The following is a 27,008-nucleotide window of genomic DNA, read 5'->3' as shown; positions in this document are numbered from 1 at the left end:
TTCATCCCCACACCACCAGAAACAATGGAGCCAGCTCTGTGAAGGAGCATGGTGAAGGCACAGGGATGGAAGTGTTGCCAGTGGCTTCCCTGCCTTCTTGGACCTGATCACGTGCTGCACCTTTGCAAACTCTGGCAGCTGAGGCACAGGAAGGGGTCAGGGTAATTTTTTCTGCCGTCCAATTGACATTAGCATAATGGCAAAAGGCAGTCTGAATCTAATAAACAGTCTCTGCATCTCCATCTGCTCTGTGCGTTAATAACCTTCTGAGGGCCACTCAAACAGCCCCAAGTGGCCCAGCAGATAAATATTTCATGAGAAACCAGCTCATGGTACAATTTGCTTAGAAAAATAGTCTATGCCCCCAGGAGCTGGGACGGTCAATCACTCCTTCCCCTAGAATGGGTAGTTACTCCTATTAATTAAGCATCCAAATCTGTAATTCACACTGGAGTGACCCCTTAAAATATAATTAACCAAGGACTCCCACAGGACACAGTCAAATGCCAAGGAATTTTACAGTAATACCATGAAGGCAGGCTCTGCATGCTACCTGTTTTTAACACATACAGCAGGAACAAGCCACTGGAACCATTTCAGCAAGCTCCTTCCCGAGCTGTTTTTCCTGGCAGTGATGCCACTGCGTGCCCCAGGATCCCCATCTCCTGTCAGTGCTCCCACTGCAGCCAGGTTCACGGCTCGCTGAAAGGATTGTTATTTTTGGTAGTGATCCAGTGAAATCCTCTGGATTTGCACCCGTGTAATTGAGAAGAGACACTGTGTAGTTCTCAATCCTGCCTGACAGCTCCTGAGTCAACTGTTGGAAATGACAGTGTTGAGAGACAGACTCAGAAGTGCTTATCTTTTACTTAGCACAGCGCTCTGTCCAACAGAGACAGCCAAATGATTCATGGTCTGCTGAAAGAGGATCCAAGATGTGCGCAACCACCTCTGAGGATGGCCAGGACCAAGCCTGGAGGAATTCCTACACTCCTCACTTTTATCTCTCCATAATGAAAATTTATGGGAAAAAAAATCAAAGGAATTCATACACCTATTTTTCTTTCAACCACTGCCACTGCCTGGGAGGAAAAGGCTCCCCTTGCGCCAATCCCACCTTGAGTCCTCTCTGCCTTCTGGCAAGGAGCTTTAGAAAAATAAATAGAAGGTGCAATTCACAGCTGAAAGCTCCCAAGTTGCATCAATGCTTGGGGAACCCAGCCTGAGGAACTGAACCATCGCCACCAGTCGTGCCTGCATCAGGCTAGTCCTTCCCAGGGCAGGCTCTGGGGAGAGGCTGGAGGGAGCAGGAAGGTACAGAGAGCAGCAACAGCAAACACAAGAATTTCTCTCTGGGACAGAAATGGAAGGAACAAGAGCTACTGTCACCCAAAGTCCTTGAAGGTTGCTACAAGAGGCAATGGGGAGATGTGTGGGGATTACGGTGTCGTAGGTGAGCTGACTGTAAACCACCTCTACTGCCATGGAAGAAGCACCAGAACATGCTTACAACAATTTCAAAGCACTAGTATCTGCTACTGCACAAGCAGCGATGGATCAGAAGAGAGGACCTGTCCCACTGCACTATCAAATGCAAACAGGGAGATGAAGAGCAAACTTCATGATGTATGGGTCAGAGCCACTCAATTATCACAAGAGCAGAGATGAGAGCACATGGCAGTGAAGCCTCGCTTTAATTACAGCACAATCTGGCAGGGCAAGGCTTCCTTGCTGAATTGTAGCTGCGCATAATGGCAGCAACTCGGGGATGCTTCAGCAAACCTCTCCTTCCGGGCTCACATGCATGAAAGAGCCAAAGACATTTGTACTCACAGGCAGAGCTAATTACCCAGATAATGCCTTTCTGATAAGGAACCAGCTCAGAGCCAAGCCAAAGCATCTTCCCTTTGCACTGGCAAGCACCGCTTCAGCTTCCTCAGGAAAAGAGGGAGCCTAGAGATCTCCTCCACACATGCCCCCACACCCACCTTCCTTCCGACTATGGACATGGGTCGTGACATTTCCTTGTGAGAGGCAGCAGGAACTGTGTGATTTCCTTTGATGTACGCTTATTATTTAAGTCTACTGCACTCTTCTTGGCAGCCTTGCAGCTGGAAGCCCCAGGGAAGCTGCTTCATGAGGATGCCCAAGGGAAAGGAGATCCCAGGTTTACAGAGGAGGGATGCCTGGCACACAGTAGCTTTCACAACAGCAAGATCTTGAGCCTGCATCCTGCTGCTGGTAATGACAACAGCAGAATGGCCATTATTTGGGGGAGGGAAAGGTGGTAAAATTGATTGAGCCAAAGGAATTTGTCACCTGTCCCCTGTGATGCTCTCACAGCACTTGGGATGTAATTTTATTTGCTAACAGAGACACTTGGATTGCGAGGGCAGAAGATCTGTGCACAGTTCCTACCCGCAGCTCACAGGGGAGAGGGATGTTGCTCAAAGGTCTCTATTACCCACCCAAATCCTCTGCTAGTGGGTGACAGTGCTCTGTGGTAGTGCTGAGCAGACCAGAGAGCATTCCCAGCCCTTCCTCACCTGTCCTGCCTGAACACCACCACTCCTCAGAGAAAGTGGCAAAGAAGGAAGCTCTGCCAAGAGAGAAAAGTGCTACACACTGAAAAGCCTAAACCAGGCAGGTGCAATGGCCGCAAAATCCAGCTCCTGCATTTGTCACCTTTTGTTACAGACACCACTCGTCACATCAGCAGCAGAATTACAGCGGCAGGCCGTGCCCCGTCCGCACCGCAGGCCAGCAGCACCGCAACCAGGGGTGCATTCCGCAAGCAGCTGTGCTCGCCTGCCTCCAGACATCTCCCTGAGGCTCCTGCTCTTACCCCGGGTGACCCAGCTCCTCGTGACCCCACTGATGAACAGCACAGGGTGTTAAAATAAAGCAGAGATCATCGCCCTGGTCTTCACTGCGCTGGAATGCAGCTGGCAGCAGTTCAGTAGCTGTTGTGTGAGCATGATGATGAGAAACATGGGAGCTGTTCCTTCCCTTCCAACCTGGGTGGCAACCAAGATGGATTCTCCAGGGGCAAGAAAGTTCAAGACTTGCTGCTGGCCACCTTTCCCTCAGCTGCAGCACTTTGTTCAGCCATCTCTTTCCAAAAACTTGGAAGGGATTTCTCCTCATCATTAAGAGTTGGTAGAAAACAGCCCTCCATGCAAAGGTTGTTAGCTACAATCACAGGCAGAGAGCACAATCACACAAGTCTTGTTTCTTAGGAAACCAGATTTAAAAAGAAAAAAAGAAAAAATAATAATAAAAAAACCTCACTGACAACCTACAATGCTATTGCTTTTGTCCAGAAGTAGCATAACAGATGTCCATCATAACCACGTTTCTTTGCAAGATGATTTAGAGATTGAAAATAGGAAGGAGACATAACCCAAGGCATCACAGAATCAAATTCCATCAGCACAATGACTCTAAAACTAGATCTCCACCCCTGGACACACTTCCCTTTGCTTTTTGTTTGCTGCTTTTTCACAGAGCTTGGCTTTTCTTTTTTCCCCCCTAGACACTGTCAACGCATCTCCTGCAAACTGAGACATTGAAACCTTTCCAGCTGTAAAAGGTTCCTTGGCAGAGCCCCACAAATGCTGCTGTAGCTGCTTCTCATGCCCCAGCAGCAGCAGGGAGCGAGCGCAGTGGCAGGGACCTCTGCTCTGGGAACCAGCTCCGCACCCCAACAGGGTCTCCTCCTTGGAAGGAGCACTGCATCACACACTTGGTGCTGAAAGTTCAATTTCTCTGGGCTAATACGTTCCCTGCATCCACTGATGTAAGTCAGCACACTTTCACAGCCCTTCGCAGCACTGCGGTTGTTCACAGCAACGAAGGATAAAGCTCTTGGAAGCACTCGCTCATCTTTAATGGAAGGTAAAGAAACCCACAAAGTAAATACAATCCATTTACATTTTTCTCAAATGTGGTGATCAGCTTTTTTTAAGGAGTTTTTCCTAGTTCTAGGCCAGATCTAAAACTCGTTAAAGCAGAAGGAATTTTTCCTTTTGCTTTAACAGGAGCTAGATACAGTTCCTGGTACCTATAAACTCTGCATTTATGAAGAAAGCTAGCAAAGGGCCCCATGTCTCAGCAAGAATCAGGATATACTCTGAATTATACTCCAAAATATTCTGCTTTCTTTAAAGTTTTGCTCCTTTTTAATGCAGCACACTAACTTAAGGAAAACAAAGCAGGCAGAGACACTGGCCTCATGCTGAAACACTGCAAATGTGAATTGGTTATTCCGGGCTGCCTACTAAGGGCCAACCAGGGGCTGATTTCCTACAATTATCTGTTATTGCTTTTTTACTACTGAGACAAAAAAATATCCTCCAAAGCTAAATTAGGGAAAACTAAACACACAGAAAAGGCCCTTCCCAGCTACCAGAATTGCAATTGCTTCTACTAACTGCTGGTAGCAGGCAGTTGCATGAGGTATCCCCCCGGGGTGGTCAGGGGGCATCGCTGCAGCGCAGCGTCGGACAGGAACAATAAGCAGAGCAGCGTGGAAGTTCTCAGCACTGGGAGAGCACATGGGTCAGACACACTGGGAAGCGTGGGGAGCTAAGCAACCATTAGCCAGTTAATGCGAATTTGCTGCTATTTCTCTGTAGCTTTAGGTCTGCCAGTTCCTGGGCTGTTTTAGCATCTTGGGAAAGCGGAGGCCTCTCCGTCACAGCTTGCCCCCGTGGAAAACACAAGCACCTGGAAGAATTAGGGGGCCACAGCTTGTCTGCTTGGGACTGCAGCTGGGGTAGGGGGAAAGCTCCCCAGCCAAAAGGGGTAGCGAGCCCTGGAAACGCAGACCTCAGCATCAGAGCCTTTGGGCAGCAGTGCAGCCATCCGCCCCTTCCTCTCCCGCAGGCTGACATCCAGTGCAGTAAAACACAGGCAGACCCTGCCGATGCTCTCGCTCCGGTCCCATCTCTCCATCCACTGGAGCACTCAACACACCTCCCAGCCCCACGGTCTCTCCCGGGATCTGGGTTCAGACCCTGCCTCAACCCCCACAACGGGAGGACTGGGGTGAACCACAGAGCATGTCCCTGCAACGCTGTCAGGAAAGGGCTCTGCGTCCCTGTCCCTCTCTGGGAAGCGAGGCTGAAACAGAAGTGTTCAAGCATGGGATCCACTCTTGGGCTGTCACAGCTTTAAAGTGTTTGCTTAGATTAGAAAAAGAAATGGAGATTAAGTGAGGATTAACTAACACACACCAGGCTAACCTGGACTCAGGCTTTCACTTCTGGCTTTGATTTGACCAGCTAAATCTACATCCACAGCTTTAACCCACATCCAAAACCCAGATAAGAACGCAGCAGGAATAACAACCTAAACCCAGCGCTCTCCTGCCAAGTTGTGACAACTGCCCTGCCTGCCCTGGGCAGCCCACAGCACAGCATCGGGCAGCACCATAAATGTAAATTTTCAACGCAAAATTACAATTTTCAAAGCAAAAGATTTTTCAGCTGGAAATAAATGTGATGCAACGCATTCCCTCTCTCTGCCACTGGTCCTGGCACTGCCTGTGCTGGCAGGACAGACAGACCAGGGAAGCCACTGCTGGCACCATCGCTCCCTGCAGAACAAAATCGCCCTGCTGCAGGGCACGGGAGGGAGGATGCAGAGGGCAGTGGGGAAAGGGAGCCATCAGAAACAGCAACCGCTCCAGGACAGCGGGTGAGTCAGCTTGGAAGGCACAGGGGATGGAAAGAATTGTGGTTCCTTTGCTGGGCCAGCTCCAGGGCACCTTATCCAGATTTTTGTCTCATCTCTTCCATCCTTCATTTCAAGACATTTCTCCTGCAATTTCATGCCCTCTGGAAGTGCACAAGGGCTAATGAATACTACCAGGCATGCAACTCCCACCCCGCCCCTCCAACCTGGTATGTCACTTGTAAATCCAAGAGTCAGGGAGGAAAAGCTAGCCGGGGAGTAGCGGGGAATGAGCACGCTTCACATCTCCATGGCATATTCTTATTCCCCTTTGTGCTACGACCAACAGCTCTGCGCAGTGGGACAGGGAGCAGCACACGAGCCTGCCCGGGTGCTCTGATGGGCCCGTTTTCACTCACGTGAGGACACTCCATCGCAGCAGTGAAAGCAGGACCCCTTTCACCAAACACAGCACGGAGCAGCATCTGCAGCACAGGGTCAGGGCTGCGTTAAGGTTCAACAGCACTGTAGCCAGCCAGCTCTGCTCAGCAGATACCAGCCCTGGGATCCACCAGAACCTGCTGAGAGCTGTTTCCACAAGCCTTCAGGCACAGCCACACACAGTAAGGCAGTTTTCCTTTTGCCAGCTGTCCAGCTCCTGCTGTCAAGACTGAATAAAACGTGCCCCAGGGTAAGTGCAGGGACTAAATGCATCTGCAGGCAGATTTTGCAGGAATCCCAGCCCGGAAGGTTAGGATTCACCTGCCTCTGAAAGGAGAGGGATGGAGAAGGAGCCTTCAGCATAAGCAGCTTTTTTGAATCTGAAACCTTTCAACTCTGTCTTCAGCTCAGCAAAGGATTTAAAAGCCAAGGTTTGGCTTCTGCCCTGCACCCTACACCTCATGACCTGACAGGGAGGTGGTACAGGGAGGCATCCCACAAGGGGGTACGATGCAGGGGAGCCAGGCACTGCCCAGCTGGGCCACGCTGTTCAGCAGCTTCTGATCAATGCCCTTATTTCCTTACAAAACACGCCTGCTCATTCCAAGCCCATCTTCCAATGCACAGCAGGTGCTGAATACCACCACCCACATGCCTCTAATTTCAGGTGACCTGCTTCATAGCTAGAAAATGTCAAGACAAATCAGTGATACGCTTCTGCAGCCTGCCTCCAAGATCCCTGCCTGTTATATAAGGCAGCCCACCCGATTCCCCTCCTGTTCAGCACTGCATGCAAGCAGGCGTGCAAGCAGCAGCTCTGTGCACAGCAGGGAGGTTCAATTCCTCACATGCTCTCCAAATCAGAAATGCATATGCTAAAAGCAGCAAGGCAGAGGGGACCTAGCTCTGAGAGGGCAAAGGGGAAATGAGGAGGAGCAGCAAGGAGCGGAGGAGAGAGACACTTACATAATACTTGTCATCGTTCTCATTGTAGGCCAGTTTCACAACACCATAAGAACCCTAAAAATAAACACAAGTTGCACAGTCAGTTCAACAGCTTCATCTCATCTCCCTGCTGCTCAAGGCTGGTAGACCATGGCCTTACATGGGACGGGGTGTGTGTGTGTGTGTGTGTGTGTAACCCAAAACACACACAAAAAAACAACAAAAAAACCAAACAACCTTCAAGGCCCCAGGCCATGCCTGCCCCTGAGCAAAGTCAGCAGGTGATGTGACCCCACAACGAGGTCGTACATTTTGGCAGCTTGTTTGGAGCCACAGTGCATTTAAGGATTAACAATGTCTGGAAGAGCTGAGTGTAAACCCATCACCTCCTACCCTGAGCCAAAGCCACTGTGTCTGTCAACTCAAATGTGGGTGGGGAGTGGAGAGAATAATCTTCTAGTGCAAGTTTGGAAATTCTGCACAAACACCTTTCCTGTCCTATGCAAGACCATTTTCAGCATGAAACCTCTCCATCTCTTGATAGCAAATGGGCTTCAGTGAAGACCAGCTGCCTGTTTTCCACCAACTGCATGTTCCCCAGGCAGATGCAGACCTAGATTGCTCCTGTATCCACAGCTCCAGTGACAGCCTGAAGCCAAACTCCATCCAAATCCCTGTTTTTTTGCAATTCTGTGTCAACGCTATGCATAAAACGTAAGCGAGACATGACACCATGGCTAAATATCATCCCTGACAGATGCCTGTTGAATAAATGAATGGATGAACACTACAGCCTTCAAAACAATTCTTTTGACTTCACTGAGAGCTGGAACAAAGGTCCTGGTCTCAGAGGAGACCGACAAGCCATCTGGCTGATCCAGAAGCACAGCAGGTCCCACAGACCATCTACCAACCTCAGAGTGCCTATCTGCTCACTGCAACTCGCAGGAAAGGAGGCAGCAGGGGCAAATCCACCAGAGAAAGAGCCTCACACTCTCCTTAAGCCACACTTAAGCCGATGGCAAAACCTCTAAGTAGGTCTGAAGCTGTGCTTGAGTTTCAGATGACATCTGCTGTACCACCAGCAGTGGTAAGTCCAGCCTTACACCCTCACTGCCAGCAGCCAAGCACACAGCCCACTGTGCAGACAGTAAGGGTGCCTCCTCCCACAGCCTGGGGCCTCTCACTTTGGAGAGGACTTTGGTCTAACAAAACTTTTGGTGAAGGTCTCTGCAGCTCAGGGTGCAGTCCCTTCTGACTGCAAAGGTAGATACAGCTTCCAGACAGCACCATCACTTGTGGCCCCATCTGCAATGGTGGCAGACATCCAAATGTGCAGGTGTCTGAACTGCTCACCAGCCCAGACCTCTAAATAACTTTGGAGGAATCTCTTCCGAATCATTCTGCAGCTTTTAAACGTGGATTACAATTAAACTAGCATTTCATTCATACACATAAAAACTTAAACTAGTCCTGATGGGGATCAAACACCTGCCCTGATCTTGGTTTTGTTTTCTTTCTTTGTTGGGTTGTATTAATGCATCAAAGGCTCTTAGTGTTACATTTGGCAAGCAAACACCCTGGAAGGAAGCCAGCTTAATCACCTTCAGAGGGAAGGAAAATAAATTTAGATTTCAGAGGAAGTAGTTCCACTTTGACCTTGAAAAAACTTGCTCAAACTAATAAGACAAAAAAACCCAAAACAAATACAAGTTGCAAGGAGTCTTGACCAGTAAGATCCCTTGGACTGGTGCAGTCTTTCCATCCATACTCGCGTGCGCATGCAGGTTGCTCGTGACAAACACGAGCTCCAGTAACATACCTTGCCTATTTCACTCTGCAGCTTGTACTGGTTTAATTGCACGCAGTCCTGCAGATCAAAAGGAGAACATAATTAGAGTATTGGTAAAAGGAAATGACTGAGTTTGAATCAGTGTCAAGTAGAGGCAGAATGCTGAATAATGAAAGATTAAATCTTATTTATACTGGTGCATGTTATACTAGAACTGCATTTTTTTTTTTTTTTTTGACAGCTCAGGACAAAGCAATTACAGGCTGAATTCTGACTCTGGTTGTGCTGGCATAACACCAGAGGCCCCTCCACCCCGATTCCCCAGCATCACTTCAAGTTCAGACCCGTGAGCCTGACAGCAGCCTCCGGCCTCTTTATATTAACCATCCACATTGGACTCTGCTCAATAGCAAGCAGAAAATCACCCATCCCCGACTGCATGGGGCTCTCTGGGCCTGGCAGCTCCCAGCACCCAGGCACCCATACCAGGTCCCACGGTCACAGCACGAGCCCATGCTCTTCCCAACATCAGGCTGGCAAAGACAAGGAGCCTCTGCGGGTCATGCACGAAGGCTGTGGCTGCACCCAGAGGAACCCTCACCTGGATCGTGGGCTGCTCTGAGGAGAGCACACAGAGCTGAGCTCCTTTGCTATGCAACACAAACAGTAACGGATTCTCTTAAGCTGATACAGTATTTGCTAAAATAAATCACCCCTAAGCAGGTCTGATCTCTGTTTGTAAGCTATCCAGCACTGAAACCCCGAAGGGTGGGAAGGTAGTGGATGCAGACCCCCAGCAAGCTGTGACAAGGGTGTAATGATGGGGTGCCAAGTTACCTGACAGACCAAGAGCAGTGCAGGGAGTGATGGTGGCCCCAGGCATCAACTGCTAGAAAGCAAGGTCAAACAGAAGAGCCATGCAGTCATCTGATGTTAAATCCACCATTCCTTTAGTGTTGTACTACCTAAAGGAAAACACTCCTACAGCAGCAGCAAAACCTCCACAGCTTCATCTTACTTGGAGCTGACCTCTCCACCCTCATTAATTACAAGAAGAAAACTCCAGATGCTGCAGAAGTCCAGGGGGCTCAAGGCCACGAGCGCAGGGCGAGCAGGGTGCAGTGCCTGCACTGAGCAATCCCTGCGGCTTCTGGGGAGCACCCCGGGGTCCTGCCCAGCTGCTGGGGAGCACCCCGGGGTCCTGCCTGGCTCAGCCACCACAACGGGTCTGCGGGAGGACAGCACACACCTTGCTGCAATGTGAAGCTCTTGGAAAAAGAGTCTGAGTGCTCTCGTACCAATCTCTGCAGCACTGGCTCCGGGGAAGGTGGGCTGCAGTGGTTTTTGCCTTGGTCCTGACTTCACACACAGGTCTTAACTGCATTGCAGGGGTAGGGAGAGCACCAAACACGGCAGGGTGAGGGAGGAGGGGAGTTTCCAACCACCGCACATGGTGTGGGCTGGACCTTAGATGGGATACACTCCCTCAGACAGCATTTATGAACACTGTATTTCTCCCTGAGATTGCCAAGCACTAAAGGAGTACTGAAATTCACATCCAACTTCTGCACCATGCACTTCTTTGGGAACAAAGCTGATATAAAATATGCAGACAGGTAGATTAGCCTTCCCATAAACCTCAAAATAGCCCTGCAACCTACAGAAGCAATGCCAGGACAGCAAAGTGGTGCCAGGTGCCTTCAGTCCATTTGTAAGAACAGGGGGTGTTACAGCCCCAGCCTCTGCAGCATCCCCCCCAAAAGCAACACTTCTCTGTCTCTCAGGATGCATTAGAGCACAGATGTGATAGATGATAATTTTGACATTTCCCCATCACCAACCAGAAAACACTCCTAATGCAGGCAATCATCACAGTGAAGGAGAATAAAGCAATGGGGAACTGATGACTTTTTAAGCTTTTGAGCAGTGGCTTGTCAGGAATACAAGGAATGATTTAAATCTTTATCTTGTTTCCAGTGAAGGAAGTTTTTTCCACCGCCCTGACAGGGAAGAAGAGCCAACTGCAAGTAAGAGGGCCATAGAAATGTATTAATTCTGCTGCTAGCAAAGCACTGATCCTTCCAAAGGCAAAACGCAATCCATCAGAACTAGGAGCAACAAGAAAGGAGAGAGTATGACCCAGCAAAAGCCAAGATGTAAAGCATGAGGGCACTGAAATACATGGGAAAGAAAAATCCCATTGAACTTTGTAGAAAGGACTCCCCTCCTCAAAGGAGGGGGCAGCACGAGGGAACTCAGGGTACGGACACGTGGAGGACAAATTCCCTTGCAAACACTGTGTCAGCAGATTCACTTCCCAGCACAAGGCTATGCTTTAGCATCGCGGTGATTTTCACAAATTAAACAGGAACAGTCTTCTGTTGATGTCTCCTGCTCTGGGTTTCCCCGTGCTCAGCTTCACATCCCTTGCCTTGTCCTGTGCAAAACTGCAGTGCTGCAGAGATGGGGAAACACTCAGAGTGGCTGATCCAGGTAGGAAAAGCAATCAACCCTCTGAGAAAGCCTCCAACCACCTCAGTATTTCCTGCTCTTCAAACCAGCAAGCTTACAGTGACCAGGTCCTGTTAGCAGGTCTCCTCCCCCAAATAGGGATTATTTGCAAAAGTAAATACAGCCTTTTACTTGTAGCCATAGTCTCTTTGGTCTGCACTCAATACATTGTTTAAAGCCAAGGTCCCATCTCTAAAGTGCCAAGTTTGCTGTTTCTTCTTGCCAATACACTGTCAAGGGAGCCACAGTGGCATTTTCCCCTCCCTCCTGAAGGAGCAGTCTTTTGTGTGGGACACAGTCCATCCAGCTGGGTAATCTCTGTTACAAAGAATTTAAGCAACAGAGAAAGGACTGTGCTTTGTCCCAGTGTCCAAGACACCAATTTCTTTGACTCTCACCATCACCTTCCCACCATCGCTCTCACTTCTAGCTAGAAATTACCACTCTTACCCCGCACCAGACCGATCACCTGAAGCAAGTCTCTGATCTTTCACTGCTGCTAAATGGAACTTGCAGGCAATGCTAGAACACCCACCTTTGGGGGACAGTTTTTTTGAAAGGGATGGATAAATACCGGGATGGGAACACCCAGAGAGTGTCCTAGGGAAAGGCCATGACAGGGTCTACAGCACAGCCTCCGAGAGGTCACACATGCTATCACTGCATCCCTAACCAGATCCACACCATCGCCCTCCACTCTGATAATTACCAGTGAGAAGTACTATCATCTTAGCTTCTGCAATGCTTTGAGCACTTGAGCTGAACACAGCAAAAATCAAACCAGATTATAGGTGCTTTCTACCTTTCTTTTCCCCTCCCTCACAGAAAGACCGTAATTCACAGCTCAAGCAACTCCTGCCACGTGTTGCTGCAGACTGGCAGGGTTGTTACTTGCTTCTCCTGCAGGAAGTGGGATAATTGTACTATTCGTTTATCAGAGAAAAACACCTATCTCTGGGCCAAGTGTTCCTTAAAGATAACATTATATAATCCCCTTGATTTCATCACCCCAGTGTATTTGCACCTGAAGATAAATAAGAACAGAGCAAAAACCTAATGAGATCTTTTAGTAAAAACCTGTCAGCAAATTAGACTGCTGTGTCCCTCCAAGTGTGCAATAATTGTTCTGCCTTAAAAAACAAGATGCCCCATTAGTTAACATGTCCAAGGTATTACTCAAGGGGAGAGAGAGGGGGAAGTCAATGCCACAAAGCAAAAATTTATCAAAAATCATAAAGCACGCTTAAATCCAGAGTCCTGGCCCAATTCCATAAATCCACTGGTGACGCTGCTGGGTGACAGAAACCCTGAGAAATTGAGTATTCAGCCTTTGCTGTCCAGGGGAGGGGTGGTGGGACATAGAACAGGACAGACAGGACATGGACACACAGGGATGAGAAGGAAAAGCCAGAGTTGCTTTCCAAAGTGAGATATTTCTGAAAACAATTAGACTGCCTACATACATATATAATGGAGAATTTTGCCCCCTAAAGAAGCCAAATTCACCAATCTCAAAAGAGTTCTAAGTTTCAGTAATTCAGACATACACTTTAAAGAAAAGCATGGGGAAAAAAAAAAAGGGGAATTAAAAGCCAGTAATGAAGATAACACTGGTTTAAACTCATTTTGTTTGGAAGGGGAAGTGAAAGCAGTTCTTAAAATAAACAAAATGAAAATAAAAGCCAGAAAAGGGGTATTAGGAGTAACAAGTAATAGAAATTAGAAAGTTGTTAGGACAGAGAAAGACACAGAGGAAGCCCAGAGCTCATGAAAGTAAGAAAAATAAACAAATTTTTAAAGAACATCCCCAAACAAGTGCAAACCTGGAAGCCCAGCATCACGACCGGCTCCTGGCAGGAACACCGGCCACGGCTGAGGAGAAAGTGCAGCACCAAGGCTCAGCACTGCTGCCTGGGCTCACCCACCCGAGACCCTGACGCTGGATGCAGGAGCTCGGGCACCCACTGGGTCCCTGGGGTATCACTGGGAGAGTGGCTGCAAGAATAAAAGGGGGCTGGGACCTGTGGGATGAAGGCAGCTCCTTTCCAGCCCCTCTGCAACTGCAGCTCTGGGCTTTTTCCTCCTCTCAAACCTTACCCTTAGACAAGCTGGAAATGTAACTTTACATAAAGGTTAATTAATCCAAGGAAAATAAATGAGCAATGCCTGTGGGGGATTTTTCTTTGAAGAAATGTTTTCCAAGTATCTTTGATCTTTTCAAGAAAGCTCTAGTTACAGCACCACAGAAAGATGTCCAGAAGAAATTAGTTTGGGGGACTCTAGGGGCTGGAAGGGGAAGCTCTCCAGCCCACATTGCATAGGACCTCGGTCCCTGCCACTGCCCTGGTCCCACCTGGGTTTGCCTTGGTGCACGGCAAGGAAATTATGACCTTATGAAGAAAACCAGGCAGCCGCCAGAGACTGGAGGAGTGTGAGGCCCAGCACCAAAGCACTACCTCTCTCACAGCTCTTAACACCAGTTGCTTCAAACCAGTTGGCCAAACAAGCAGGAGGCCTATGATAAAGATGTGGAAAGCCAAGGAAAGAAAGGACAAAAGCAGCTTATTTTCCATGCCTCTGGGATAAGCCACAGACGAAGCAAAGGAAAATTCCCTTTGTCAGCCCGTCCTCCTCCCTGCATGCTCCGGCCAGCAGCAGCACCGAGGGAGAACACACTGTCCCTGACTCATCCCCTCCACTCCTGCTGAAGCACACACGGCCCCAGCCCACCGCCACGATGTGCTGGGCTGCCCAGGCAGCGGGGAGCTGGGACAGCCTCCTGCTGATCCCCAGGGTGGGGAGACCACGCTGACACCAGGATGCCAGGGAGTGGGTGGATACGGGGAGAAGAAGGAAACATGTGAAAAAGAAAGGACAATTCAGCCAGAGATTGAGAAGGCGTAAAGCAATTAACTGTGCTGGCAGGTCTGGGAAGAAAGCCTGGAAAAAGACATCTTTTATTCTTCTTCTAGCCACTCTCCAAGTAAGACTTTTCTTGGCTACCTAGAAGATTGGTTTGGGACAGCAGAATAATGAAAACCAGTACTGTATTTTCAAATGCCACTTTCCAACAAGGAACATCTCTACCCAGATCCAGACTCGTCAGTAGCAGCTGCAAGACACCAGCAGCTGCCAACTCTTTGTCCCAGGACAATTAGCTAATTGGTGGCTCTGCTCAGTTGGTCAGGAACTTCCTCTGTGCAAGACAAACCCTGGCTCTGCTGCAGCCCTGCCAGCTCAGGAGCCACCATCTTCTTAAATAATAAAACCAAAGAAGCCCTGCTCAGAAGGCAGGTATTTACAGTATTGGTCTTGGGGATGAGATGGCCCCATTCGCTGTCTGCTCGCAGCACCGAGGAAACCCTCAGCATCACGGGCACAGCTTCAGCTCTTGACCCTCTGATCCCTGAATACAAGTTCTCCTGCCAGCCTGTGAACAAGTATTAAACCGGCATTAAAAAGCTCAGCAGCATCTCTAACTGAACACATGGTTCTTCAATGATTCAGCAAAGAACAACAGAAAATTCACCTCTGCCTCCCCATAGCACATCTCTCCATTATTTCTCCAGATCAGTCAAGGATACAGAACTGCTGACAGCAAGGCAGTGAGCCGTCACTCCTGCTATCACTGGAGAGGGAAAGCAGAGTCAATCCTAGATGGCTATCAGCATAACACAGGAAATTTTGATATGCAGCTGTGCCATCCTTCTCTGCTTCTGATGGACCGTGCCTGCACGTGTGCCACTGATAAAGCCCAAACGCTCATGAACTTCATCTTCATTTTTGCACAGACTGTAACTCACTCGGGCAGCAGCCACGAGCCAAAGTGATGGATGTTCTGCTACCCGAAAGGCACTGACTGATGATTCCAGATACTCAATGCAAAGAGAAAGGAGCAACTCTGAAATGGCTTTAAGCAGGTGAGAGATATAGGCTTGAGTACGCATGTGCAGCTCTCCTAGAACAAGATGTGTCAGTCCTTTGCAGGGAGACCAGGGGCAACACTACGACCGGTGAGCTGGAGCTTGTCAGAGTGACCTACCAGCCTCCCTGCTTACTGAGGGTCTGCATATCAAAATGATCCACAGAAAACACAATAGCAGCTGCTGCTAGGTACACCATGACTGTATTTCTCATCACAGGGCTATTTTATCCCCTATAGGGCCAAAAGCCTCTCTTAGAAGACCTGCCCCTACTTCCTGGCTCTGCTCAGTGTTCCCTGCCCACATGCAAGGCTCTGCTAATTGCTTACAGCAAACATACTGAGCAAACGCGTGTAACACAAGATCTGCTCTCCATTTCTCTTCTGAGCTTGCTGCTGTATAGCTCAGTTACAGGCTGTCAGTGCCTCTCACAGCCACGAACACAATGACCCTGCAACAAACACCTGGCGGCAACTAGTAGGTCATACACAGGATGCTGGAGTTGGGCTGCGCACGGGTTGCACACTCGCCTTGCTGTCACACGCCTAACACTTATTTCTCATTATTCAGAGGCCAGCCTCAAACTTTATCCTATAAAAAAGCATACATCTTCCTACTCCTTTTGCCATTCTTTACAGGATACAAATACTGTCCCTATGAGCTGGGAAGATGAAGCACAGCTCCTGAGAGCAGTGCTGCGAAGGCGAGCACCCCCCTTCTAAACATGCACAGCTCTCGCCCGGTTTCCTTTCCCCCTCCTACTGCAGCAATTCACCATTAATATGAATGATGGTTTCCAATGAGCACAGCTTTGTTAAGCATCTGGGCTGCACCAGAGCAGGGCTCTGAATAGTTGTATCAAAGTGACCGCTAAAAACGCAGTACTGCGTAAAGAATTGCTGCAGGAGCACGGAAATGCAGGGCTCTGCAACATTTCGAACTACACATTTCCTACCCCAAGGCAGTAACTATTGCTCCCCAGGATGGAGATGCTGTGTAAGAGGACAGAGTATTTTGAATTTGCTTGCAGATGGGAATGTGCTAGTCACACTCAACTGCAGTTACTTTGAAACAGATTTCAGAAAAGCCTCACTCTTGGCACAGTCAAAGTACTGCAGGATGGGAGAGCTGGCACACAAGTCACGTCAGCTTCCAAGAACTGGCTCCTCTCCCACCCCGTCTCCCTTATTAAAGCATACGGCTGCCGTCAAAGAAGCTGCAATCTCTGCAGTGCACGTTCTGCAGATATCCTCTTATCAGCCAGGGATGCCACAGCCCATCTCACAGCTAATGTGACTTGCAAAACTTCCCAGAGGACAACAGCTGATTTGCCATGCACAGCACCCATCCTCTCAGAGGTACCATGGGAAAACACTCACTTTTCAGGAGGGAAACACTAAGCCACAGAGATGCTAAGCTCCAGGTCACTTGGATCCATGCTGGCAAAAGTCTAAACTCCAGTGATTCCAGTCCCTTATGACACAGGGTGGGACCATGGTGGGATTTGGGCATTGCAGCTGGGAGCACCAGTGCCCAAGAGCAACATACTGTCACAGTGGCACTGGTAGAGCCATGTTCAGCAACATGTTCCCCATGGACTGGGTGAGGAGTCAGATGGGCACAGACGGGCATCAGCCCCCGCCTGCTGTCTCTGTCCTGCTTCAGTGCCCCGGCACAGCCACAGAGGTAAATTCACTGGGTGAGCATCTGAAGAGAAATGGCGAGGCAAGGAAAACTTGGGGGGTTTTCCTCCACAAGTAGTAGATAAAAATCTCAGGAAACACACAGCATGGGCTTTGGGGATAACTCAGGTGTGACTTATTTCCCAAACAAGCTGCCAGCCCCACAGAGATGATGTTCCCTCTCCAGTGCACCAGACAGCCCACTCCCTACTTAAAATCTTTGCCCAGCCAGTAACATTTTACAAATCACTTTGGCTTCTAAGAACCACCCATTTAAACCACCTCCATCATGCCTGGCTTTCAAAGAAAGCCCTGCTGAAGTCTGTTTGATCTGCATGCCCCTTTCTCACGGGCACTGCTGCAGGCAGCGTGGCCCAAGCAACCCCTCTCAATTCTCCCCGTGATAGCACGTCACAGTACACATAGCAGCGGGAAAGAAAGGCTGGAAAGAAAAGCTGCAGCTGTAGATGCCTTCCTCCTTGTCCTTGCCTGGAACAGCAGAAGGGGACAGGATTCTCCAACCAGCACAACACAGAATTGCAACCAACAGCTGCTTTCATCAATACACTTGACCACTAGCAGCGTGTTGCACCTCTGGGACAGGTCTGAGCCAGGTCCCATACTGAGAGACTAGCTGCAGGACGGATGAGCAGGAATGACTGCAGCCACCCAGAGACACTCCTCTGAAGGAGAGGAGGGTCATGGCCCTCCGTTACCACTGCTGTTACAAATGCTTTAAAGACAGAGGAAGATCCTGACAGGAGTAGGAAACACCAGTGCATTTAAGCTCTTTATAAAATTAAATCATGCCTTCATTAATGGCAAAATTCAATAGGATACACGATATCTAGAAGCTTAAATCCATAAAATATGAGCAGCAAAGCTGCTGTCACTGATAAACTCCTGAAAGGTACATCAGGCAGGGCCATGAGATCAAAGCCATTTGGCCGTAGCCCTTCCTGAACAACCTGACAAGCCTTCTGCACGCTACTACTACCCAACAGGGGTCCCAGCCCCCCCAACAGGACTATCCCGGGCAGGTGAGGCCTGAAGGAGCCAATGTCAGGACCAGGGCCACACCCAGCAGGGTCTGGTGCATGGAGGCAAAGTTGTTCAGCCATTCCCAGCTAATACAATCCCTGGTTTCAGGGAGTTTTTTTCCACCCTTAGAAAAAAAAAAAAAAACAGCGCTTTCAGATCTGCTACTCCAAAAGGCTGATGACACTTATTACCAACTGCGAAAGACTTACCTTACCTCAACACCACAATTATAGGGGAGAACATGCCTACCTCAGAATCTGATATGGAGACCCGATTGGACTCTATCGTTGGTCTCCTCATTATACGTGGCGATGGCCCTGTGGCATAAGGCCCATAACCTGGAGTGTTGATAGAAGCCGAATAACCTCCTGATGATCTTTCCTGAAGAGACAACTTCCTGCTTGATAGGAGGGGTCTAGTAAGAGGTCTCTTGGGAACATGCCTCCAGTGAGCATCTTCTGACCGTTGGTAAGGCAGAGTTTCATTCATTCTCATGTCACTGTTGACTCCATTTCTTTGGATACCTTTTATGTTATCAGAAAAGACTGTGTCATTTTCTTCAGTGTTGTCTTCACCATTTTGGTCACTTCTCTCTGGGCCAGCAGCCACATCTATGGCTGCTACCCGCTCTGCCAGTTCAGTCTGTGTGTCTTTGCAGCACGTGTCTATGCCTCCATCCACAGCATCTGTTGGAGAGTCCCCCATCACCACGTCCAGCTTGTATGGGCTTAGATGGCACTGCAGAGAGCTGCGATGCTAGCACTCACCGACAGCACGTGGCATGGAGGAATCTCTCCATGAAATACCTAAAAGGAAACATAGAGGTAAACTGAGTAATAATGGTTATGTCTGTACTGAATGAACAAGACACCCATCCTCTAGCTTCTTCCAACGTAAAAGAAAGCAAGGGCAAAACACTGGCAGGCTGTAAACAAGTTGAAAACACTCAAAAGGAAAGGCAAACCCAAGCATCGAGCTAGATATGAAAGAGATAAAGATGAGATTTTATCTGATGCGCAACAAGTGACACAGCTAAAGAGAACTTCTGTTGCCAGACCAACAGCCAACCAGAGCTTACAATAAACGGAGAAGTACAGCTTCTTAACAAGCCAAGGGTAAAGGGTCAAACTTTCAACCTCTTGAATTCTTATTTATAGGGTACAAGAGCTTCTGGTACAAATCCAAACCCAATGTGTACAACAACAAATCCACAGCCTCCACAGCAGTGTCTCTGTTGTCCTGTAGAGCCCTAGAGAGTCACAGAATGGCCTGGAAGCCAAATCATGGCTGGAAACTTCCACGCTCTCAGTTATTTGCAATGTAGTCAACAGCAAAGCCAGCATTTAAAAGCAAGTCTGGTTCCAGGGTCACCTCAGCCTCGCACAGTTGTAGCCTGTGTGCAAACACACGTTAACCTTGCTGCCTACCATGTATAAAAGCTATATTGAGCTGCAAATCAACAACACTTAATGATTACCAGCATGTGGGAATCAGCTTTTCCTTTGGAAAAGATCTACAGAACAAAAATGCAATACAATGCTAAAACTGCTGAATAAAATCTCTGTTTCCTGGATGGTAATTTCAGTCTCAATTTAAAACAGATTTCAGCCTTCCCAGCACAGTCCAGAGCAGGAAATGATCCTCTGCAGCACATGGCTGTCATCCCTTAATCACCTCTGAAGATGCAGTGCTGCAGGATGCATCAGCTCATCCCTCTGCTCAGTTCCTGGGGACAGTGCGGGAGCACTCAGTTTTAGTCACAGCATCCTGGACTGCATCCAGTGAATTTCAGTATAGGCTTAACTCTGAAATATTGCAACCTTTGGTTCTCTACATGCAAAGCAGGTTGTGAACAAAAATCCCTGCAAGGCTGGTGATTCTTGCATTGCCCTGTTTTCATGATGGCTACGTTTAATTTACATGAGGAAGGGTCAAGACGAGCGAGTTCAAAAAGGCCCATCCAGCATCAGTCTGGGAACATATACAACACCCTTGTCAAGGAGCACGGAACAAAGGCTGAGCCTGGCTTGAAGCTGCCCAACGATGCTCAGTTAAACACACTACGACTGAACTCTGCTGCAAGGAGAAACAACCTCCCAAGTACCCCAGGCAAGCACAGCAGCTAAACTCAAGGAATCTTTTATATCAATATGGAAACAGAAGAAAGAACTGGATGGGAGGCTTCACCCTAGGTCACATGCCAACCACAGGGGACACATGATGGGCACTCTGTCACAGAAAGGAAATATCCAAATTAACACATTCTTCCCCACAGCCCCCTGGTCACCTCCTTCCCTTCCTTCTCCACCCCAGGGTATAATATTCCCCCCTTCTCCTGAAGGCTTGTTTGAAACAAATTGACAAAAATGTCACTCACTCAAAACAGTAACTAAATAGCAAGATCAGCTTTGAATCTTCTATTAAAACTACATTTAAACACTTCAGTCCCAAAGCACAAATCCCTTTCAGAGCCAGGATGCAGGCACTGGTAGGTGGCTCGCAGCAGCAAGGGAAGGGGTGCAGGGTTTGGTCCAGCACATATTGCACATGGTCCCACAAACCCCCAGGCAAAGCAAGGCCAGCCCCCCTCTGCTAGTCCTCCCAGCTCTCCCAAACCCAGGCGTCAAGCGAGAAAGCAGCTGCAGCCCTGCGCTGGCTCAGCAACGATCCTTTCAACAGATCGGTGGGAAGCCTGCAGAGGGCTTGCTGTCTGCAAAACGCTTGGGTGAGATTTGTACTTGGAAAGCTTCTGAGCTGACCTAGGAGCATCAGGTCAGGGCAACTGCAAGCCTGTAGCCACCCTGCTGTCTCTGAAGAGGCTTTTCCTTGCGCTGCAGGGCCTGCGGAGCGGCACGTTTCCCAACCAGATGCTCTTGAGGACTCCTCATGGGATGCCTGCACGCTCAGCTTTGGGTGAAGGTCAGTGTCTTGGCCCCGGGAAGCACCGACCAGCCCCCAGCCCTGCCTGTGGGGCAGCAGCTTCCCAGGGCCTCTCTGCTCAGCCAGGAAAACACCAGTCCCCATGACCACCCCCTGCACCGCTGGGGCTGGGCCACAGCAATCCTCGCAGGCCAGTGCTCCAGCCTGCACCTTCCCTTCAATCAGGGAAACAATTTTAGATGAAGGGGAGGGAGTAAAAATGCTTCCACCATTTAATCCGGCCTGCACATGGCATATGAGGGAACCTCTGATTCCACCCTGTGTTAAAAGTCTGGCTTCGCACTTCTGCTTAGAGAAACAAACCCAAAGCCTTTCCTTGCAGCAGCTTTAGCTTCTGGATGGTCACAACTCTCCTCACTCTTAGGGAGCATCAAGAAGAAAATCAACCTGCAACTTTACAGGTCCCAGCAGACAGCGATGCTTGTGTTAGCTGCCCGTGTAGCTCTTCACTGCCCAGACCAGGCACCCTGGGGTGTCACCCCACCAAAAGCAGAACCACGCTTGCACAGCTCATGCTGCAAAATAAATCTTCAGCTAACTGACAACTTAAATAGAGAAATTTAAGATACACCCCATAAATCAGTTCATCCAATCAAAACAAACAGACCCATACAGCAATAAAACATGGTAAAAAAAAATCCAGCAAGACTTAAAAGAAATTCAACTGTAGAGTTGGGCTTTGTTTCAGGTTCTGCTGTTTTGAAGGATTCCTTTTCACTGATAAATCCTCCAAAAAGTACTTTGGAAAGCAATGGTTTCTGAATAAGCAAATCAGTTACACACAGCTCAGTCTTACTGTGCATAAAACTCAGTACAAAAGGCAATTATTTATTTCGGCAAGGCAAAAATCAATGGTGGATTTGCAGTTTGTCAGGCTGTAACACAACTGCACCATGCTGTGATGGGAAATCCTGGTGAAAGAGACACCACCACCTTCTACAAACTCCTGCACAGCTTTGGGCCCAGTGCTCTTCGTGCAGTCACCACTCTGATCCCCCACAACACTAAACATCTGCTCTAGATCAGAGGATTATGCTGCAGACATGAACCAAAGCTGCAAACAAGCTTATATGAGCAAAATTAATTTGCTTACACACATCTTATTTACCATTTTTCCCTGTAGCTATTCCTCTGCTGTAGGCAGGCTGCCACTTCAGTGTTTTTCACAATATATTTATCAAATGGCTGCACATGTTTCCCAGACAGGCACTGAGCAGAGCATGGTACAAACAAACCCTTTTGAAAGAAATACGATTCTGGAGAAAATCTCTGTATTGTACATCGGAGCGGGAGATGAGCGGACACAATTAGTTTTGCTGCTCAATAAAGTATCTCAGAGCATTGTTTGAAAAATAAAAAAATGCAAATCTAGTTTACTGCTTGGCCTTCAATTTGGCTAACTAGAAATGTTTCTGTGAGAAAGGATGGGGAGGTTAAACGGCCCTGGGTCTCAGCAAATCCAGCTCCGTTTCCTGATTTTGCTACACACTACCCAGAAAAGTGACTTTACAGCTTCATCTGTCACAGTTCCCAGGTTAAGAGGAATGACGCTGCCCACAGCCCACCTCATCCTGCTTCCCCTTTCAGTCTCAGAGCACATCTGCCCTGTGCTGAGGCACCAAGGGCCTTTGCAGTGAAATAAGTCATGGTGAATAATAACTACATTTGCATGGAAAGCATTCAGGCAGCAATTTTGCTGCTGCTCAGAACTGGAGACTTCTTCAAATGCTCGTGGATCATGTCCTCCATGCCAGCATGGGGACTGGCAGAGACACCACACCCAAACCTTGTTTGAAAGCCATATTCATTAGGTGCCTCTTGACCACACAGGACTCACAGGCACTCTCACAAAGTGAGGTCCCAAAGATCACAAAAGGCTTTAGTCCACCGCTTTAAATATACACTAACGAGGTCAGGAATCAGGTCAAGTTTTGTAAATGGTGCAGGCAGACATGTACCAGCACAGAGAGGATGTCATCTCCATCACCAGCATCCTTCAGCTCAGGTCAGACCACCCAGCAGGAACTCAGTCCTGCCTTGGGGCAGAGCTGGGCTGCACATCCAGCCCTGTCTTATATCACCCTGTGCTTGTGCTGTGTTTCCTTCAGATGATCCCTCACAGCAGCACAGCCAGGATGAAGAATCTGCTCCGACTGCTGTCAACCGGCAACAGAAACTCCCTTTAAGGAGAGGAGTAGCAAGTCCTGGGCTGGGCTGCCAAGTCCTGAACAGCTCCTCAAATGACATTTTTGAAATATTAGGTCAGCAAGTCCCTTCCAGAGCCCGAGCAGTCTACCCACACCAAGCAATACAGCCTATTACTATTTCCATCCTGGAGTCTCTTCTGAACCCCCTGTTCTGCAGTCGGGTCTGCAGGACTTCCTCGAGCACTCGGTGTTAGTCCACTACCCTGACACATGGGAGGTATTTCCACACCCCCACCCGGACCCCATCAACTGCTTATACACAGGGGAAGCACTTGGCCAAAATCCAACCAGCTCACTCCAACACCTTCAATCTGGAGAAGCTGAAGAGGAACTTGTGTCCCACAGCCCTGCACTGGAGCAACATCTGAGCTGCCACGAGCCCCACAAGCACAAACTGGTTTGCAACACAAGGCTCTTCAGATCTAAGGAGCCAGCCACTTACAGGTCTCGTTGCTGTGGTGGGAGAGCAGCCAGAGGGTTCATTTTTGATGCAACAATTCAACTCAGGGCACACTGGCCTTCATTTCAGCTCTGCTTACCTCCAGCACACTAAACAGGGCACCTGAAGATGAGGCTGCCTTCTGCCCACCTCTGCTCACAGTGCTGCTGGGAGGAATCGGGCCTTGAAGAAACTCCTTGGCATCTGTGAAAACCACTTTCAGACATACACTGGCCAAAAGGCAGCCCAAACCAAGTGGCAAGGAACAATGAGAAGCTGCCGCTCTGTGAAGCCAAAAAGAAAGCAAATCCCTGCAGCCCTTGCAGAGATAATCAAGACAGATGTACACCAGACTGGCCATTTGGACTGTGTTCTCGCTGGGAAGAAGGTACCATTTTTGGTACCAATTCCTGACTAGAAGCAGGAGACATTAACACAACCCAAATAATAAATAAGAATATACTGTTTGTGCGTTTTGCATACACACCATATGTTTGCTTTATCCTGCAGCTTACAAGACTCTTGTTTCAGAGCACAGACAATCGTGTCTTGCTGAGAAATCACTCGATCCTGCTATAATCATACTAGTCTTTTCCCTCTTCTCTTCACAGTTCTTGGCAGTGAGCCTGGCTGTTGTGCCACAGCTGAAAATTAGATCATAAAAGCAAGGTGCTTTGATTACTTCTGTGAAGCTCCTAGCACAGCTTTAAAAGTAACTGCAGAAGGACAAAGAACAGTATTTTTTGCAATTCAAGCACTGTGTGAGAGATTTGAGAAGCAGGTTCAGGCCCCTGCTTCTGCCAGATTTCTTGAATGACAACAAACACCTCCAGACCACAGTCTGGAAAACATACCATTTCTACCTCCTCCTTCTTAGACCTTACCAAGGCAGGGTGTTTTCAAAAAGGATTTGAAGACCAGTTCAGCCCCTGAGCTACAGACAACAAGCACCCCCGAGGACCCCATGCTTGTCCTGCTCTCCCTCTTTTCCCCACAAGAGCCCTCAGTTGAAGACCGGATCAGGGGTTTGGGTCCAATGGAGGACTGATGCTTTCATGTCCCTGGGTGTAAGGTACAGATGAAGATGTGAGACAGCAGGGCTGAGCTCAGCAGCAAGCTTCTGATATTATCATGTAAAAAAATAATAGTTACATGCCTTCACACCATGAAGGCCATGTAGCCAATTTTAAGAGCAAGTAACAGAACTTTTTAAATATGTTTTGAAAGTAGCCAGGATGTCGGACTAAAATCTCCTGTCTACCAGCCTACAGCGTGAGAGATAACCACCACCTTGTTCACAGAGTACTGAGCTGTGGAAGTTTTACAAAAGATTTCCCATCTGCATTATATTTCATCCCTCCATGTTATAATTATATGATTAAATAAATTTGCATAATCAGATGCAATTACACTAATTGCATATATAAGAAATAATCAACCAAAAATTACTCTGAAGAAAGTTTCTACTTAAGGAAATTCCTGTAACAAGAAAACATTGAGGAGTGCCAAATCTATTTAAGTGAGAGCAATACTAACATTAAACGCTCCAGATAATGCTGGTGAAACAGGAGCCCTGACAGAACTTTATTTAACTGGCTGAAGCTGTGTCGGCACATCTTATCCATGGCCTCGGTGAGGACCACACCAATGAATCAGGAGTTGTGCTCCTTTGTACTCAAGCCCTGGCTACAAACTATTTTCATATGACAGATTTGGCTGCTGTGTTTTATAGCAAATAGAGGTTCAGTGAGACTTGTGGGCAACAGACACTGATGCTGGACTGTAATTGCTTCTGCTTTAATATTTTAAAGCTGTTTATCAGTCTATGAGCATTGGAGGCGGTTTTATTTTGCAAATTACAGCCAGGAAAGCATAGGGAACGGTCAGTGAGAGGCACTCGGCCCACATATCACACAGGTTTTGCTTGCAATGATGTTAAGTGCTTCAACTCACCATTCTCTGAAACATCCCAGTAGTGACCACAAACCCAGCACATCCCAACACCCAACTCCACACATCCACACTGTCCCTGAAGATGACCTAAACTCAGATTATAACAAATCCCATTTGCCCTTGTGACAAGGGACACAAAAGCCTCGTGGGGGAAGGACCCTGGCTGCTGTGCCAGCCTGACGTCAGCCCCTGACACGGTGGCAATGAAGGACAGAGGATGGAGGAGGCTGGACTGGGCAGACAGCACTGAGCCCGGTTGTGCTGCGTGCCCATGCAGAGATGTCCCAGCATGTCACTAGCCATACTGAATTTTTTGTGCTACCTCCAAGTGACCCTAGGAAAAGCCATATGAAAGAATTGGGCTTGTTAATGCACACATACAGCCTGGACAACATCTGAATCACTCAGTTTGATGTCAGGGAAGAGCAAAAACTCAGGAGACCCCTGTTTCCAAAGCTGCTTCTGTGCATGCTCCTATCTGGCACTCAATGAAACTGACTCAGACCTCAGAGCCTCCCTACCCCAACCTCCTCTTCTAATAACCATCAAGAGTGCAGGAAATATGCCAAATGCAACTTGCACCATGCACAGGGAGAGCTGGACCCCATAATCCAGTGGAAGAGCAGTCTTCTGACCATCAACTGTAAGAGTACATGCCGTTACAGCTTGAGGTTGCACACGTGGGCATAGGCAACATCAACTCACACAGACAGGTTCCTTGAAAGGGTGAGTGCAGAATTTGTGCAGCAGAGGGAGCAGATTCCTGGGGCTGAACCTGAGCAAAGAGGAGGAGGAGGAAGAGGAGGAGAAAGTGTCATGGTTGCTGTCACTTGCTGAGCTGAGAGGCAGCGTGATTCCCAGGAGAGGGGGCAGCAGTGGCAGGGAGCACAGCTTGCTGGAGGTGGCATTTAAACAGCCAGAAAGGGGGTGTTTCAAAATAACTGAGAATGTCATATTACATGAAGTTTGAAAGGCTTAGATTATTTGTAAAATATTAACAATCAAGGCAGTAGCCAGACCCTGTTGATTCAATGAGAAAAATAAAGACTTCGTAATTCTGGGGTAGTTAATATTTAGGTTCTTCACTGCAATAATGACTTTTCTAATGTCTGTACCATGGTGAGGTAAATGGTAGGTTAAAGGAAATATATTTTCAATTGTTCTAAGGGAAATGGATTAATCTCAGATGAGCCATCTTCTGCTGCAATCTGTAATGATATCTCAAAATTGCCACAGAAGATGATACAGTGATGAACAAACTAAAAAAGAAGAAATCAAGACAACCTGAACTGCTAACAGTCTGCAAGATCGAGGTCTAACCCTCCACAATGGCCAAATCCCCTCTGATCTCATGGGAACAGAATTGAGCACTCAAATCAAACCAGTCTCAAAAACACTGCAATTGTCGCAGTGCCTTCAGGTGACTGTGCTGCAAAGCAGGACACAGCCGATCAAAAT

At 48.3% G+C, this 27,008-nt stretch overlaps 1 protein-coding gene across 5 annotated transcripts in view; it reads right to left on the bottom strand.

Moving 5' to 3' along the window:
* Positions 1 to 27,008, bottom strand: part of CAMKK1 (calcium/calmodulin dependent protein kinase kinase 1) — a 105,866-nt gene that overhangs the window by 44,356 nt on the left and 34,502 nt on the right. For all 5 annotated transcript variants that reach the window (XM_042791418.1, XM_032993681.2, XM_032993682.2 and 2 more), the window contains 3 exons: positions 18,261 to 18,817; positions 8,885 to 8,932; positions 7,084 to 7,137 (listed from right to left, as the gene is read on the bottom strand). In XM_042791418.1, the coding sequence (XP_042647352.1) occupies positions 7,084 to 7,137; positions 8,885 to 8,932; positions 18,261 to 18,716 (558 nt within the window). In that variant the 5' untranslated portion in view covers positions 18,717 to 18,817. The remainder of the gene's footprint in view (positions 1 to 7,083; positions 7,138 to 8,884; positions 8,933 to 18,260; positions 18,818 to 27,008) is intronic.

Source organism: Tyto alba, unplaced genomic scaffold, assembly GCF_018691265.1.
Source record: "Tyto alba isolate M040663 unplaced genomic scaffold, T.alba_DEE_v4.0 Super-Scaffold_19, whole genome shotgun sequence".
Taxonomy (NCBI): Eukaryota; Metazoa; Chordata; class Aves; order Strigiformes; family Tytonidae; genus Tyto; species Tyto alba.
This window is presented reverse-complemented; position numbering and strand designations above follow the sequence as displayed.